The sequence below is a fragment of the Diabrotica virgifera genome, chromosome 6 (genome assembly GCF_917563875.1).
Source record: "Diabrotica virgifera virgifera chromosome 6, PGI_DIABVI_V3a".
Lineage (NCBI taxonomy): Eukaryota > Metazoa > Arthropoda > Insecta > Coleoptera > Chrysomelidae > Diabrotica > Diabrotica virgifera.
The window spans coordinates 71,557,997-71,576,466 of NC_065448.1; the positions used below are offsets into that span (position 1 = coordinate 71,557,997).

General features: G+C 33.2%; 1 protein-coding gene across 2 annotated transcripts in view; it reads right to left on the reverse strand.

The window, feature by feature from the left end:
* Window positions 1–9,817: 9,817 nt before the first annotated feature.
* Window positions 9,818–18,470, reverse strand: part of LOC126887525 (allergen Tha p 1-like) — a 44,715-nt gene continuing 36,062 nt past the window's right edge. For both annotated transcript variants that reach the window (XM_050655156.1, XM_050655157.1), the window contains exon 2: window positions 9,818–10,117. In XM_050655156.1, coding sequence (XP_050511113.1) covers window positions 9,912–10,117 — 206 coding nt within the window. In that variant the 3' untranslated portion in view covers window positions 9,818–9,911. The remainder of the gene's footprint in view (window positions 10,118–18,470) is intronic.

Here is an 18,470-nt window from a genome sequence, read left to right on the forward strand (position 1 = left end):
AACTCAGTGGATGGAATCGGTAAATAAATATCAAAGATTGAATTTCTGGTGGAGTAAAGATGATTGAAACTTTAAAAGGGTAAACCCTGTAGTTGGCTGTATACCTTTGTTAAGACAACGTAGAATGAAGTAAACACTTCTGTTGTATGTAGGTATATAAATTTATTAAAAAATTCTTAAAATTTATCCACAAGGGAGTGGAAGTACAACAAAACGTTTTCGGTCAAACTGACCATCCTCAGTGTAAACCTGGAAATAAGTGAACCACTTAGATTGAAATGCAAAAGGGTGAAATTCTGACAGTTAAAAAAAGAAAATGTGGTTACTTACGTCCAGTGTACAAGTAATTGAAACTACACTTGAATAGGTGTAAAACCTCAAAATAACATTATTGCTACATTATGAGCTGTATAGTAATCGACAATAAGTCGATGTCTTAAGATTAAAAATATATCACATGTGGATGTATGTCATCCTTGCTCGGAATTTGCACAAGGTTGTTGTGATCAGGTGAGAGGTTAACAACCAACTGATTAGACAGATTGGTGCCTGAAAATTCATGACAAGATGTCAAAGAAGATAGGTGGATTTCTCAAATGTCAACCGGAAAAATTTGACAGAGTGAATTAATATTTAACTTAATTATTAAATTGGGAATATGCAACTATTAAAAATGTGACTATCTTCTTTGACATCTTTTCATGAATTTTCAGGCACCAATCTGTCTAATCAGTTGGTTGTTAACCTCTCACCTGATCACAACAACCTTGTGCAAATTCCGAGCAAGGATGACATACATCCACATGTGATATATTTTTAATCTTAAGACATCGACTTATTGTCGATTACTATACAGCTCATAATGTAGCAATAATGTTATTTTGAGGTTTAACACCTATTCAAGTGGCTAGTTTCAATTACTTGTACACTGGACGTAAGTAACCACATTTTCTTTTTTTAACTGTCAGAATTTTGCATTTCAATCTAAGTGGTTCACTTATTTCCAGGTTTACACTAAGGATGATCAGTTTGACCGAAAACGTTTTGTTGTACTTCCACTCCCTTGTGGATAAATATTAAGAATTTTTTTAAAAATTTATATACCTACATACAACAGAAGTGTATATTTCATTCTACGTTGTAAAGATGATTGGGCCTTGATGGAAAGACATGAAGGTGTTTACGAATTAAACAAACCGTTTCTAGAATATATAAAGATGGAAGTGTTAAAATTTCGTGATCTCTGAAGTAACTTCGGCAATGTGTAGATCTTCTGAGGCCAAACAAATATCTTATTGCTCTTTTTTGCAATCTAAAAATGACATCAAATTGAGCAGCTGTACTAGAACCCCAAAAAGGAAGACCATATCGAAGATGAGACTCGAACAACCAAAAATATGTTATTTTAGAAGATGCTAAATTGAGTTCACTTGAGACAGATCGTATCGCATAGCAAGCTGAGGCGAGTTTCTTACTTACCGAATCGATATGAAGGGACCATTTGAGGTTGCTGTCTAAAAAAATACCAAGAAATTTTACAGAATCCACGGTAGTGATCTGGCTGTTATTAAGAGGCAAAGGTTGAAGAGCTCCTTTATAGGATAATGCTACTGTTTTATTTACGTTAAAAGAGAGTAAATTAGAGTCAGACCATGTCTTTATCGTCAGTAGATCCGAAGTTATAGTTGTTATTTGTTATTTGTTGTTGATATTATTTTTCTTTTGACTGTATGTAAGCTTTGTCCATAAAATTGTAAAAATTTTCAGTGACAATAAAGCATATTTCTATTCTATTCTTAATAAAATTGTTGCTAGACAGGTAAATTGTCACTGTATACCGGCTGTATCCACCACACCCTTCTGGAATATTCTAGCATTTATAAAATACTGAAATTAAAACCCAATTATAGCCTCCGGTTTTCTTAATATTCTGTTTTTTGATTCATTCGCTTGTGCTGGATAATAAAAAAGTTTACTTACTTTAACAACTAGCCACGTTCTTTATCAATACAAGGTGTTTCTAAAGAAGTGCGGCAAACTTTAAGGGGTTATACCGCATGAAAAAATAATGACAGTTTGCTTTATAAACATATTGTTCTTGAAGCTGAATTTATCTAAAAAACTGATTAATATTTTGTATTTTGACAACGACATCCGATGTGGACGTCGAAATGTTAATAAAACAATTTTTATCTACTCTATCTCATATTATGTATAAGTTTTTAGTTTGTGGAAACTGTCATTATAGATATCAGTTCGTAAAGGATTTAAAGTGTGCGTGAAGTAACAATGTATTTTAAATGGGATTTACTTTTTCGCACTGTTTTTGGCACACTTTCATATAATCAAATATCCTTAACTTTCGCATTGTCATGGTGATGACATTGTCAGCAATAAATTACGACAAAAGTTTTGATAGTTTTGTGGTTTGAAAGAAGTTAGAATTTTTAAATGTCAAAGTTCTAAAAATTGTAGAATAGAAATGAGTTCCAGTGACGAAGAGTTACAGTTTTTTTATTTGTTTATCGTAGATAAAATATTGTATGAAACTGTGCGTGAAGTACTTTTTGCGAACTTACGCGATGTATAGCACTCGCTCCGCTGTCGCTGGTTCTCTAAACATCGCGTGCGTTCGCAAAAAGCATACTTAACGAACTGTTTCATAAATAACTATTTTAGTTAAATTGTGGATTATTTCCCATTTAGAATAGTTGATTATAAACATATGTCCGCAAATGCTTCTTTTCCGAGATACGGGATGTTGAAATTTTTCTTACAAACTGACGATTTATTTATTGCTCTAAAACCGGTTGAGATATGCAATTGAAATTTGGTAGGTTTTAAGAGGTGGTTATTGCGCATTGTTTGACTTACAATCAAGAATTTTATATTTTTTATTGGCGCGCATACGGGTCATACTAATACTACCCGGTTTGTAAGAAAAAATTCAACATCCCGTATGTCGGAAACGAAGCATTTGCAGACATAACTTTATAAAGCAAACTGTCATTTCTATTTCATGTAGAAGTACCCTTTAAAGTTTATTGCACACCCTTTATTGAAGAAGAACAAGGCTAATTGTTAAAGTACCTAACTTTTTTATCATCCAACATAAGCGATTGAATAAAAAAACAGAATGTTAAGAAAATCTGAGGCTATACTTGGGTTTTAATTTCAGTATTTCAGTGTGGTGAACTTTGACAAAAAACACAGTTTGATTGGTACACCAGGTATACTTTGACAATGTACCTGTCTAGCAACAATATTACAACGATATTGTTAAAGACTAGTCGGACGACAAGTTTAGGAAATTCGAGACCTCAAAAATGACCCATTTTTAATATTTCTTAGAGTAAGTAATGTATATCTTTTCCCCTCATTCTATCTTTTATTATAAGGTTCATTCTTCTTCCTATTTTTCGGTTTTCCATTTTTATCGGGTCCATAATTCTTCTGAGGCTATTTCTTTCGAATTGTGTTAATTTTCATCTATATCTGTGAGGCATATTGTCTCAGCTGCGTATATACTCTGGGCTAATTAGCAAAATTCATGGAAAAGTTATTTACCAGCAATTTTATTGCTGGAATCGAATTATAAGATCCTATATATTAATAATATAGGTATGCAAAGTCCGAAGATAGTGTGCTACTTTTTTTATAAACAAAATGGCGCCGACAAATCGTATTTTTTTCAATTATTGCTCCATAACTTCGAAGATTTTAACTTTATAAAAAAACCACTCAAATAAAAATTCACCGCAATTAAATTCTGCATAGAGATATATTTTTCGCGATTTGCTCCGACGAAAATTTTCCTCGGAAAATGCGGGTTTTCACAAAAAAATCTCCAATTTTCAAATAAAGTTTTAGGTAAGTACTTATTAATCTATAATTAAATAACTTGGTGACATTAAAGCTTTCTTGGTATAGATTGTAATTCCAGAAGCCGGTGAAAATTAAACGAATATTTTAGCAACAATTCAATTGTTAATTAACAATTTACGATCGCAATAATAACCAAAATAATCATGATATATTGAACAAACTTATAAAGATTATAAAGATGAGATGCTTATTTAATATTGTATCGACAAAATATAAATTTTTCGTTTTTTTGCATAATCTTTAAATTTTGAAAAAAAAAATAGTTATAATACGCTGGTCTAATTAGTAAAGTACAAAGAAAGGTTATTTATCAGCAATTTTATTGCTGAAGTCGAATATTATGATCCTATATATTAATAATATAGGTATGCAAAGTCCAAAGATAGTGTGCCATTTTTTTTATGAACAAAATGGTGCCCCCAAATCGTGTTTTTTTAAATTATTGGTCTATAACTCCGAAGATTTTAACTTTACACCAAAAACACTTAAACAAAAATGCACCCCAATTTAATTCTACCTAGAGTCATGTTTTTCCCGATTTGCTCAGACGAAAATTTTCCTCGGAAAATGTGGGTTTTCCCAACAAAATCTCAAATTTTCAAATAAATTTTTTGGGCAAGTAATTATTTATCAGTAATTAAATAACTTGGTGAAATAAAAGCTTTCTTAGTATAGATTATAACTACAGAAGCCGGTAAAAATTAAACGAATATTTTAGCAACAATTTAATTGTTAATTAACAATTTACAGTCGCAATAACAACCAAAATAATCACGAGACATTGATGAAACTTAGAAAAATTATAAAGATGTGATGCCTATTTCATATTTTGTCGACAAAATATAAATTTTTCATTTTTTTGCATAATCTTTAAATGTTAAAAAAAATAGTTATAAACAAATTAACATTTCTCAGAAATTGTTTATTATATTCTAATTTAATTTAATACTTAAAATGCGTATTTCAAAGGTCTTAAAAATAAATGCTTTAAAAATTTTTTCCAACCATTTGCAAAAAAGTTATGAGACAGAAAAGTAAAGATACGATTATTTCGTTGTTTATAATTTGTTTTAATTGTTTCAAAGCTTAAAAGTGAGTTTATTGTACAAACTAATTACTCTCAAAAAATAACAGACATTAGTTCAATGGTTATATTTTAATCAAAGATTAAAAATGTTTTTTTTTGTAATTTTCAGCGCGAAAGTAGGCTTGATACAGAGACGGAGATGTTCACTCGAAGCGACTGACACGCTTTAAACTCGCGCGAGTTTTGTATGTGGACGGGTATATACATAATACATAGGTACGGTACTGTATTACTCTACTTTCGCGCGTGTAAATTACAAAAAGATATATTTATAATCTTTAATTAAAATATAAACATTAAACTAATAATCGACATTTTTTGTGAATAATTAGCTTGTACTTTAAACTCACTTTTACGCTTTGAAAGGATTAAAACAAATTATAAACAACGTAGTGTTCGTATGTTTATTTTGCTGTTTCATAACTTTTTTGCAAATGGTTGCAAAAACGTTTTAAAGCATTCATTTTCAAGATATTTGAAATACGCATTTTGACTATTTTTTAAAATTAGAATATAATAAAAACTTTCTGAGAAACGTTAATTTGTTTATAACTATTTTTTTAAACATTCAAAGATTATGCAAAAAAATAAAAAAATTATATTTTGTCGACAAAATGTTAAATAGGCATCTCATCTTTATAAGATTTCAAAGTTTCATCAGTGTATCATAATTATTTTGGTTATTATTGCGACAGTAAATTATTAATTAACAATTGAATTGTTGCTGAAATATTTGTTCAATTTTCACCAGCTTCTGGAACTATAATCTAAACCAAGAAGGCTTTTAAGTAACCAAATTATTTAATTATTGGTAGACAATTACTTATCTAAAACTTTATTTGAAAATTAAAGATTTTGTTGGGAAAACCCGCATTTTCCGAGAAAAATTTTCGTCGAAGCAGATCGGGACAAATACATCTCTATGCAGAATTTAATTGCGGTGAATTTTTATTTGAGTGTTTTTGTTGTAAAGTTAAAATCTTCGGAGTTATAGAGCAATAATTAAAAAAAAACACGATTTTCGGGCGCCATTTTGTTTATAAAAAAAGTAGCACACTATCTGCGGACTTTGCATACCTATATTATTAATATATATAATCATAAGCTTCGATTCCAGCAATAAAATTGCTGGTAAATAATTTTTGTCAAAAATGGCCTATTCTCCGATAATCAGCCCAGACTAATATGTAACTACGGGTCTGATTGCCGCGCTGTATATTTTCAGTTTTGTATTTCTGGTTATATTCTTGTCATTCATTAGCCCATGGTATCTTCAGTATGTTTTGTTGCCTGCTACTATTCGCTCCGTTACTTCTTCACTTCTCTTGTTTTTGAAATTCACAATTACTCCCAAATATTAAAATTGTTAAACTCTTTCAAAAGTGTAGTTTTGATTTATCTCGTGCTGTTATCTTCTCTTCTAGAGCAGATTAGATATTTTCTTTTTCTTTCGTTAATTTCTAGCTCTCTTCCCTGCTTCATTTACCCGAATTGATACTGCTTCTTTTAATCTTTCCTTGTCTCTTCCTATAAGAACTATGTCATCTGAATATGCCACTATTCGTGAATTCCGCTAGACCAAGTATAAGTAAGCCTACTGCTATGTTAAATTATATGATTCTCGAGATCCATCCATGATCATTTGTGTTAATCTCATTATCTTTGCCGGTTCATATTATCCTGATTTTGCATTTCATTAAATAATTTATTTCTTCCATTACAGGGTTAATATCATCATTAAGTCCTTTCATTCTATCAAAAACATTCTATCAGAAACATTTTGCATTTTTTTGTGTGTTGTCAAAGTTTGTTGTATGACTTAGCTTTCGATATAATTTTCTTCCACTCATTTCGATACGTGTATAGTTCCTTCTAGTTTCTCACTTTCAGGATTTTGGTATATCTCATGACCTGATCCACCCATCTCTCTCTGGGTCTTCCTCTTGGTCTTTTATTTTCTGGCTTCCATCTGGTGATTGTCTTAATCAGTATGTCGTTTTTCTTAATCTATGTGTCCCAGCCATCTCAGTCTCATCATCATCATCATCATCATTTGGCTGTACAACTCTATGTTAGTCTTGGCCGCGTTTACTATTTTCCTCCATTGTTGTCGGTCCTGAGCAGCTAATTCACATTGCTGTACTCCCATTTTGCGTAGATCACTGGCTACTACGTCCTTCCATCTCTTTCTTGGGCGACCAACTGACCTTCTGCCATCGGGCCTTTCCCAGAATGTGGCATTCAGAAGTCTTTCGTCACTCGATCTTAGCACGTGACCCGCCCATCTTATTCGGTTTGCTTTGATGTAGCGTACTATGTTTTTATCTCCATATATTGTCTGGAGTTTATCATTGTGTCTTCTTCTCCATTCTCCTGTTGTTTCTTCTCTGCAAGGCCCATAGATAGTCCGCAGTATCTTTCTTTCAAGTACCAGTAATTTCGTTGTTTCCCGCTGGTTCAAAGTCCATGCCTCGCTTCCATACGTTATTGTGGGACGAATTATTGTCTTATATACTCTTGTTGTTGCTGCTCTTGAGAGTATTTTTGATTTAAGTACGGTCATTAATGAGTAATATTTCCTGTTTCCTGCAATGATCCTGGCTGCAACGTAGTTTTTCATATTTATTTTCAGATGTTATGATCGCTCCCAGGTACTTAAATTCTTTGACGACTTCAAAGTTGTATTCATTAATTGTTACGTTTTGTGTAACCCTTGGTCTTGGGTTCTTCGTGACCACCATGTACATGGTCTTGTCCTCGTTGACCTTAAGACCAACTTTCTTGGCTCCATTCTCGAATAGGGAGAAACCTTCTTTTGCATCTCTGGTAGATTGTGCAATTGTGTCCACGTCATCCGCAAAGGCCAATAGTATTTTTGATTCCTGGGCAGCTAATCCGTTTGTCAGTTGAGGCTGAGCTTTCCTTACTGCATGTACCAGTGCGAAGTTAAACAGCAGGGGGGCGAGAGGATCTCTTGTCTAAGCTTGTTCTCCATGTTCACCTGTGCTAATCGTACCAGATTTCCAGGCACTCCCATTTCTACCATAGTCTCCCACAATGCTTCTCTGCTAACAGAATCGTAAGCCTGTTTAAAGTCCACGAAGATTTGGTGTACATCGCGGTTGAATTCCCAGTTTTTTTCAACACCTCGCGTAGGACGAAGATCTGGTCTATGGTCGACCTTCCCGGTCTGAATCCACTTTGGTAGACGCCTATTATTTCCTCTGCATATGAAGTTAGTCTTCTAGACAGTATTATGGATATAATTTTGTATGTTGCATTGATTAACGATATTCCTCTATAGTTCCGACATATTTGTTTATCTCCCTTCTTGTGAATAGGTATTATATGGCTTTCATGACAGTTTTTCGGTATTTTTTCCCTTTCCCAGACTTCTCTTATAAGATGACATATCTCAAGATGTAGTTTTTCTCCCCCTTTTTTTAGTAGTTTTGCCTGTATGCCGTCTGGGCCTGGATCTTTATGGTTTTTTAGGGACGAAATTGCAGACTTTACTTCAGCTAGTGTGGGCCCTGGTATTTCAGGTTCGGCTAACTGGTACTGTCTGTGTTACCCTGTCGTTGTGGGGTTTTCTGTATTTCAGAGTTGCTCAAAATACTTTCTCCATTGGCGGCTGAATCTTGGGCTGTTTGTCGTGTTGCCCGTCATTGTTTTTAGGTCCTTATAAAACTGTCTAGACTGACCGGTTCTATGTTCCTCCTCGAGTTGCTGTATTGGTGCATCTAGGTACTGTTTCTTTTTTCTTCTCAAAAGTCTTCTCGATTGAGTCCTTACTCTGTTGTAGTCTTCCCTGTTCTCTTCTGTAGGTCGTGTTAGTAACTCCAGCCTCTTGATTGCTTTCTGCTGCAAACTTTGTTCGCACTCCTGGTCAAACCACTGGTTTTCCTTCTTGTTATTCCTTTCTTTCCGCTGCGGCGCTTTCTATGGCGTTTGTTATATTTTCCCATTTCTGGTCGATGGTCGATTCTGGCGTTGATGTTTCTTCTTCTTCCAGTGTCTGCAATTTGTTTTGGATTAGTGACTCATATTGGCGTTCATTATTAGGTAGGTCGAGCTTTGAAATGTCCCATCTGTTTCCTTGTTGGCGTTGCTTTGGATGTCTCGTGTTTAGCCTTGTTCTCATTTTTATTCTGACCAGGAAGTGGTCAGAGTCACTTTCTGCGCCTCAGACTGTGTGCGCCGATGATATTGCTAGAGCGTCTTCCGTAGATGAGCACGTGGTCTATCTGGTTTCGTGTGATTCCGTCATTTGACACCCAGGTTACTTTATGTATATCTTTCCTTTGGAACTGTGTAGTTTTTACTACCATATTGTTGGCTATAGCGAACTCTGCGAGTCTTGATCCGTTATCGTTATCGTTAGTATTATCGTGTAAGCTATGTGTGCCGATCACCGCTCTAAGATGGTCCTCTTTACCTAGTTTGGCATTGAAGTCTCCCAGTATAATTTTGACGTCGTGTCTGGGTGCCGTTGTGTACTGTCTCAGTCTCTGCGCTTTACTATATCTTCTCCCTTCATTATCTCTCTTAGTAAATGGGTCATTCTTCTTCTCATTTCTCCGTTTTCCATTCTTATCGGGCCCATAATCCATCTGAGGTTTTTTCTTTCGAATATTCTTAGTTTTTCCTCATTTTTTCTGCGAGGCACATTGGCTCAGCTGCGTATGTAACTACTGGTCTGATCGCAACTGTATATTTTCAGTTTTGTATTTCTAGGTTAATATATTAAATGCAAAAAATTTTCTTGCATATCTACACCTCGAAGGCATCTAATTTTGTTTCATCTTGTGAAATGGTCAATAAAAATACTTAAAACGTACCTCGTTTATATTTATATTTTAAATTTATTTTATTTATTAAAATAATCGTTTATACAAAAACTAAATCCTACAAAATGAAACTTTTCTTAAACAATTAATTATTTAGAATCTTCATAGTCTTCATCGTAGTCTTCATCAATTCCATTTGCTTTACGAGCTTCCCCAGTTGGATCATATTTAGTGCACAGATCGAGGAAAAGATCCCTTTCCTTGAGTAGAAGATGAGATAGTATTAGTCCTGCTTGTTTCTTCTGTTTTTCATTGCATCTAGCGCACTTGTTGGAGATTGCATCAGGAATGATATCTGCAACAATAGTTACTTATTATTATTAATCATAATAATAATAATCAAGGACTTTATTCATGATATTATATTAATATTGACGTAACGCATCTATACAAGTAATTTATTTAAATGTTTACAAATTTAATGCATTAAGGCTGGTTGACATTACTACTGAATAACGAACGTGGCTCACGCTTATGTATTTTGTCCGTGCTATTGTCAGATATTTTATTATCTATTTTCAAACTCGAGCAGTACCTACATTTGTATACATGCATCATGCATTGCAAAAATACAAATATACTGCTCGAATTTGAAAATAGATAATAAAATATCTAACAATAGCACGAGCAAAATACGTAAGCGTGCGCCACGTTCGTTATTCACTAGTAATGTCAACCGCAACCCGCCTTAATCCAAGATATCTGCGAAAGCCAAAGATTATACTTTTGGCTAAAAGAGAATATAAACACAAAACACAACTAAAGTAGAAATAAGAAAGATGAATCAAGAAATACACAAAAAACGATAGAGAGACATAAAATCTCAAAGAACGATCTTCAAAGAAAATTAAAAACTGGAAAGAGTGAAATAATCAAATTAAAAACAAACGTATGAATTAATAACCAACAGAACCTGAAGTGAAGTTTATAAAAGAATCGAGTATTAAATCTATGAGGTGGGGTGATAAATTATATGTCAAATAAAAAACTATCATCATTGCTGATATTTGAAAAATAGTCCATATCCAATTAAATAGACCGATTTGAATATCTCAGATTCATATTTGGTTCGAACCTGAAAGTAAAAAGAGAGACCCAAAAACGTGTTAAGGTGGCATCCTTAGGCCACAGCCAACAATGTTTGCAGAAATTTAATGGGTTCACTAAAAGCAAAAGTGTTCACACGATGAAACAGGAGAACCAGCAGTTTTGTAAGCTTGGGAAAATGTAGTACAAATTTAGTAGAAGGAAAAAAAGGCTTGGGAAGAAAGAAAAATCTTGGCTGAGGAATATCAGAGATTGGTCCAACCTCAGTGTTGAATAGATATTTCAAGTTGTAAAAGATAGAGAAGCGTTTAAAGTTTAAAGAAGTGATCGTCAAACTTCATTAGAAGACGGCACAAGAAGAAGAAGATGCAAAAATATTAAATATATAGAAATGAAAGTTTTTGCTAAGTTTTGCTATATATGGTCGGTGCTCCTATATGGCATGGAAGGATGGACTTTAAAAATAAACACAATGAATAAGCTAGAGGCATTTGAGATGTGGATCTATCGACGAATCCTTAAAGTTCCCTGGACCGCAAGAATAACAAATGAAGAAATCCTGAGAATTGGTACAGAACGACAACTGATGTGCACAATTAAACAGAGAAAAACGGCATACCTGGGACACATAATTAGAAATGAAAGATATCAGTTTCTGCAAACCTTAATTGAAGAAAAGATCGAAGGAAGAGGGGGAGTGGGCAGGAAGAAAATGTCATGGCTCCGTAATGTCAAACAATGGACAGGACTAAAAAACATAGGAGACCTAATACATACTGCAAGGGATAGAGAAAAATGGTCAAACGTGATCGCGAACATCCATTAGTGGATTGCATAAGAAGAAGAAGAAGAAGAAGAAGAAGAAAGTTTTTCAAAAAAATATATTACTCTAAATACGTGGATTAGAGGACCTAAAAGAATTGGAAGATTTATAGGTAGAAGCAAAAATAATGGGAGTGCTTAAAGAACTAGACTACCAAAGCTACCAAAAACAAGACTAAATAGTTAAATAGGAGGAAAAATTAGAAATAAGAAAGAAAAAACGACGATAACAATAAATAAAGAGCATTGAATACGATATTTTTACTATAAATTTGAGAAACTAGAAAAGGAAGAAGTACTAAATAGAAACGCATGGTGAGAAGCAGCGAAGCCATAAATCTAATAGATTTTTAGAGCTACACTATATAAATGTATATAATACTGGTTATTTTATGAATCGTCAATTATGATCTTTTTTAAACGCTTTTATTTAGTTCAATAGTTTGCGACAAATCTTTAGACGTTAATTTGACTGCCTTTTCTTCAATGCAAATAAATGAAAATTTACAGACATATGCATTCGCGGGAACAATACACGAATAGTCAATAAAAAAATTTTTTTTCATGTTTATTATTTGTTTAAATAAAAAAAAAAACGATTTTAATGGAAAACGCTTAAATTCTCTTGTTTTTTACGATGTAAAAACTTGAAACTTTTACGGATTGTGTAGCTAATGATAAGAACAATACATAATTTCACTTTTTACGTTAATTGTTTACGTTATGCTTCATTAATAAACAATAAAGTTTTAAATTTTTTGCCGATTCCGACTACTTTTCATGTTAGTCCATCAATATGTTTTATACACATTTTAATAAACATGACGATATATTTTAAAGGTTTGAAAAGTGTAAGATAAAAAGTAAAAAATAAAAAATATGAAAAAAAATTTTTAAGAAACGCTTTTCTTTAGTTACGAGTGACTAAAATTAAAAATATTATAAAAAAATCAACTAAAAAGTAAAAAATAAAAACAAATTGAAAAAATCTAACACATTCGTTAAAGAAAAGCGTGAGGCTTCTTCTTCTTTAAGTTCCATCTTCTATCGAAGGTTAGAAATCATCATAGCAATGCAGACCCTGCTGACTGCCGCTCTAAATAGCTCTGCACTACTGCATTCGAACCATTCCCGTAAGTTCTTAAGCCAGGATGTTCTTCGTCTTCCCACATTTCGTTTTTCTCGGATTTTGCCTTGCATAACAAGTTGTAATAATGAGTATTTTTGCCCTCTCATCACATGTCCCAAGTACTCAAATTTTCGTCTTTTGATAGTATTATTTCCGGTTGATTTCCTATCCTTCTAGTTACTTCCACGTTCGACATTCCTTGATTCCATGATATTCGTAGGATTCTTCTGTAACACCAAAATTCAAAAGCGGCCAACTTATTCAAATGGACTTGTTTCAACGTCCACGCTTCCATTGCATAACATTCTGTAAATCATTGTTGTTATCTGTTATTATTACTGTATCGTCTGCAAAACGTAAATTGTTCAAAACTTCTCCATTGATAGATATACCTTCTATTGAATTTGAGAGCGCTTCTTGAAATACCGCTTCACTGTAGACATTGAAAAGTAGTGGAGACAGCACGCAACCCTGACGGACTCCTCTCTGTATTTTGATATCTTGGGTGTCCTGGTTGTCAACTCTTACCTTGGCAGTTTGATTCCAATATATATTAGATATAATTTTCATGTCACGACTGTCAATATTTTTGCTTTTTAATATATCTACAAGCTTTTTATGTTGAACTTTATCAAATGCCTTTTCAAAGTCTACAAAACATAAGTACATATCCTGATTCATGTCCATGCATCTCTGGGCCAGCACATTCAAGCCGAACAAAGCATCTCGCTTGCTCATACCATTTCTAAAGCCAAATTGTGTGTCACTGATTTCATATTCGAGAGTTTTAACAATTCTACTGTGTATTATTTTCAAAAATGTTTTAAGTGTGTGACTCATTAAAGATATTGTTCTGTGATCCGAGCAGGTTGTTGCACTTGACTTTTTGGGAATTGCTACAAAGGTTGATTGCAGCCATTGTTTGGGGATTGTGGCAGTCCGATATATTAGATTAAAGAGTTCAACCATTACATCAATAACATATTCATCAATCAGTTTTAATAATTCGATGGGCACATCATCTGGTCCAGTAGCTTTACCCTCTTTCGTGTTTTTGATGGCATAGATGACTTCGTCTCTTAATATTGGTGGTCCAGTATCCTCTGTGATTTCTAATGACAGTTCTCCTCTTTCATCATTAAAGAGTTGTTGGATGTAATTGGTCCATTGACACAATCTCTCCTTCACGTCAGTAATAATATCCCCTTTATCATTTTTAAGGGTATTCGTTCTTGTGCTTTTTCTAGAACCTGTCATTTCTTTGATTTTTTTGTGTAAATTTAAGCTGTCATACTTTTTATCCAGGTCTTCTATTTCTTTGCATCTGTCGGAGAGCCACCTCTCTTTTGCCTCTCGAATTTTCTTTCTGATGTTTCTCTGAATTTCTTTGTATTGAGATGTGGATATGTCCGCTCCTGGATAAGTTTTAGATGATATTATAGAATTTCTATATCTTCTGTTGACGATAATATAATCTATTTGATTTCTGACTATTTTGTTGTTATTGTCAGCTGGTGACTTCCATGTATATAGTCTCCGTTTAGGGAGTTTGAACAAGGTATTTGCAATTATGAGTTCCTCATTGATACAGAAATCAACAAGCCTATCGCCATGTTCATTTCTTTCCCCGAGTCCATATCGCCCCACACAATTCTCCACTTCTCCTTGACCGACTTTAGCGTTCAAATCGCCCATTATAATATTTATGTCATGTCTTTTAGTTAGCTTTAAGACATTGCCAATTTGTTCATAGAAGGCCTCTATGGTGTCTTCATCCTTGTCTGCAGTGGGTGCATATACTTGGATTATATTTATTTTACGATTTAAATGAGAGTTGAGAGACAGCATTAATACTCGATCAGAGTAAGGAACAACGTTACAAACGGCTTTCCGAGAATTGTTGTCAAATATAATTCCAACTCCCTGTTTGTGATTGGGGTCATTGTTTCCGGAATAATACAGTGTTCCATTTCTGGTGTTACATTTTCCTGATCCGGGCCATTGTATATCACTAAGAACCAGTATATTAATCTTCATTCTGCACATATCCGACATAGCGTTATCGAGTTTGCCTGATTGGTATAAACTTCTTACGTTCCAGGTTCCAATTTTCAATGCTATAGAGTTATTCTTATTTCTTTGACAGGGATTTACCTTGATGACGACCTGAGAGGCACTGTCGTCTAAATCTGATCGTCCTCCCCTGCCGGATCTTGGATTCCGAGCTCCATGATCATTAAGTAAATTATCAATTAGAGGGTCCATGATGATTTTTACTAAGGATATCCACGCGGATCTTTAATGTGGTAGTCATCCCGTGGCTTTCCACATCTCAATGCCGTTGACTAATTTAGCTCTTCCGCCTTCGGAGTTAATTTCTCGACTCCAGGGCAATGAAGTGCCCTACCACGTATCGGTTCTTCCACCCGTAGCTGTTGACCAACAAGTGGGTGATTACTTATACCGGCAAACGTTCGGTTATTCTAATAGCCTAGTAAAATAAAATTACACTACATGTAAATCAAAATGTAAATTCGTACAGGTTGAAACAAATTTTATATCAAAGTTTAGGTGGGTACAAAAGATATTTTCAAAAAAGTATCCAAATCATACAAGGGGATCATTGTTTAAATAATTAAAAAGGGGTCATTTTTGCAAAAAAAAAATACTTTTTTTAACTGCTGAAGTCATTCAATTACTAATGAAGGTCAATAGGATTGTTTTCTGCAAAGTTAAAGGGTAAATCTTTCACATAAGACTTATTAAATTAAATTTCACCCCCTATTTATTTAAATATTTATACGTAAAACTTTAAAAACCCATTTGCAAAAAATTATTTTTAACGTTTTAAATAAGCCCTATAAAATATCTTATTTTACAGGAGAAGTTGCGCTATGTTATCAGTTTTATTAAAAAAAATTGGTCCAAAAATATTTAATATTTTTTGAGATATTGAATTTGTTTATTAAATGTTACTTTATTTTTAATTGCAAAAACGTGGTTGTTGCCAAAGAAATATTCGCCTGTATTAAATATTATTTTTTTTATTTTTATGTATATTTTCGATAAATGTATTAATAAATTCAAATTTCAATTAAACTTTCGCCTAAAATGGCATTTGAAAATTATTAAAATTTGTTTATAATTTTTTTTTAATAACGTCGCGAGGATTAAATGTTTTGAAATGCCGTTTCGACAATTGGGTTCCTGGGAATTTTTCACTAATTAACCAATTTTTTTGTTTTTTTTTCTTCTTCTTTTTTTTTCTTAGAGTTATATTGCTACGGCCCTTTTAGAGTTAAGTTTCATTAATAATGTCGAATCTCTAAGTTGTAGATTCTAGACCTAAAAATATTAAGATTGGTCTAAAATGACTTTAATAAAATGTGGCTATTTACTGAGTTAGACGGTGTTTTATTTAAAAATTTTAAAATTATTTTTACCAAGTACTTTCAAACTATTTGACGTATCCTTATCATACTTGGCAGAAAGTGTGGATACTATACAGTCTACTAAATTGTGATAAATAAAAGTTTCTAGCTACTACCAGAGGTGTACGACAGGGGTCAGTTAATGGTTGACCTTTCCCAAATTCTACGCCACTGAGGGAATTACTATTTTAGCGAAATTTTTCGAGTCTCCAATACTTTCTATGTAAATAATATGCTCCTTACTGGTAACGATTAAGTCATTAGTTTTCGAGATATTGGACGTTAAAACTGAAACGGCATAGTTATTTTGATTCATTCATTTTAAACTTCCAATATCTCGCAAACTGATGACTTTATCGATACCAATAAAGTTATTTACATACAAAGTATTGAAGAATCGAAAAATTTCGCTAAAATACTAATTCACTCAGTAGCGTAGAATTTGGGAAGGGTCAATCATTCACTATCCCCTGTCGTACGCCTCTGGCACTAGCTAGAAACGTTTATTAATCGCAATTTAGTAGAGTGTATAATAGCCACACTTTCTGCCAAGTATGATGAGGATACGTCAAATAGTTTTAAAGTACTTGGTAACAATATTTTTTAAATTTTTAAATAAAACACCCTGTGACTCAGTAAGTAGCCACATTTTATGTAAGAGATTTTAGTTAAATCTTAATATTTTTAGGTCTAGAATCTACAACTCAGAGAAAAAGAAGAAGAAAAAACGACAAAAACATTTGTTAATTAGTAAAAAACTCCCAGGAACCCAATTATCGAAACGGCATTTCAAAATACTTAATCGCCGCGACGTTATTAAAAAAACAAATTATAAACAAATTTGAATAATTTTCAAATGCCACTTTAGGGGGGAGTTTAACTGAAATTTGAATTTATCAATACATTTATCGAAAATATACCTAAAAATTAAAAAAATGAGATCTTATGCAGGTGAATATTTCTTTGGCAACAACCGCGTTTTTGCAATTCAAAATATAGTAACATTTAATAAACAAATTTAATATCTCAAAAAATATTAAATATTTTTCGACCAATTTTTTTTCGATTAATACTGGTAACATAGTGCAACTTTGTCTGTAAAATAAGACATGTTATAGTGCTTATTCAAAACCCTAAAAATAATTTTTTGAAAATTTGTTTTTAAAGTTTTATATACAATTATTTAAATAAATAGGGGGTCAAATTTAATTTAGTAAGTCTTATGTGAAAAAAATGATAATTCAAGTTTGCAGAAAAATGTCCGGTAGACCTTCATTAATAAGCTTAATAACCTCAGCAGTTAAAAAATATTTTTTTGGCAAAAATGACCCCTTTTTAATCATTTAAATAATGATCCCCTTGTATGATTTGGATACTTTCTCGAAAATATCTTTTGTACCCACCTAAACTTTGATATCAAATTTGTTTCAACCTGTACGAATTTACATTTTGATTTTTTTAAATTTTATTAGGCTATAACAGCTCCAGTATCCAATAATAGACCGATCCAGGATCATTTCCCTTACGCTCTATTTTGGTTCTGATGCTGCTGTCTGACAGAGTAGGATATGGAAAGGGAAACTTTGGTAATTAGGTGGGAGAATGGGTTTAGGACATAATTTCTCCCAGGTACCAGGAGATTGGGAGATAATTATGGCTCACGTGGGCAGGGTCGCATCCCTGAAGTAGATCTATCTAAAGCGTGGGGCGAAAACCGTTTATTCGATGAACACGCGCCAGGCTTTTCTTTGACGGATGTGTTAGATTTTTTCAATTTTTTTTTATTTTTTACTTTTTAGTTGATTTTTTTATAATATTTTTAATTTTAGTCACTCGTAACTAAAGAAAAGCGTTTCTTAAAAATTTTTTTTTCATATTTTTTATTCTAGACTCGGAGAGGAAACTTCAGATTCTTTGTTGCAATCTTTCTTATCAAAGTTATTCATCATCATCACGTAGCGCTACTACCCTGGGTGGGTCCTGGCTGACTGGACAACTTTCTTCCAATTTGTTCGGTCTTCCATCAACCTAGGGTCAAATGGGATGTTCATTTTTCGGAGATCTGCTTGGATGTTATCTCTCCATCGCATTCTGGGACGTCCGAGTGGTCTATTGCCTGTAGGAATCTCCTCCGATACCAGTCTTACAAGTCTCTCGTTATGAAGTCTTTGCACGTGGCCTGCCCATCTTAGTCGCTGTGATTTAATTTCTTGGACAAT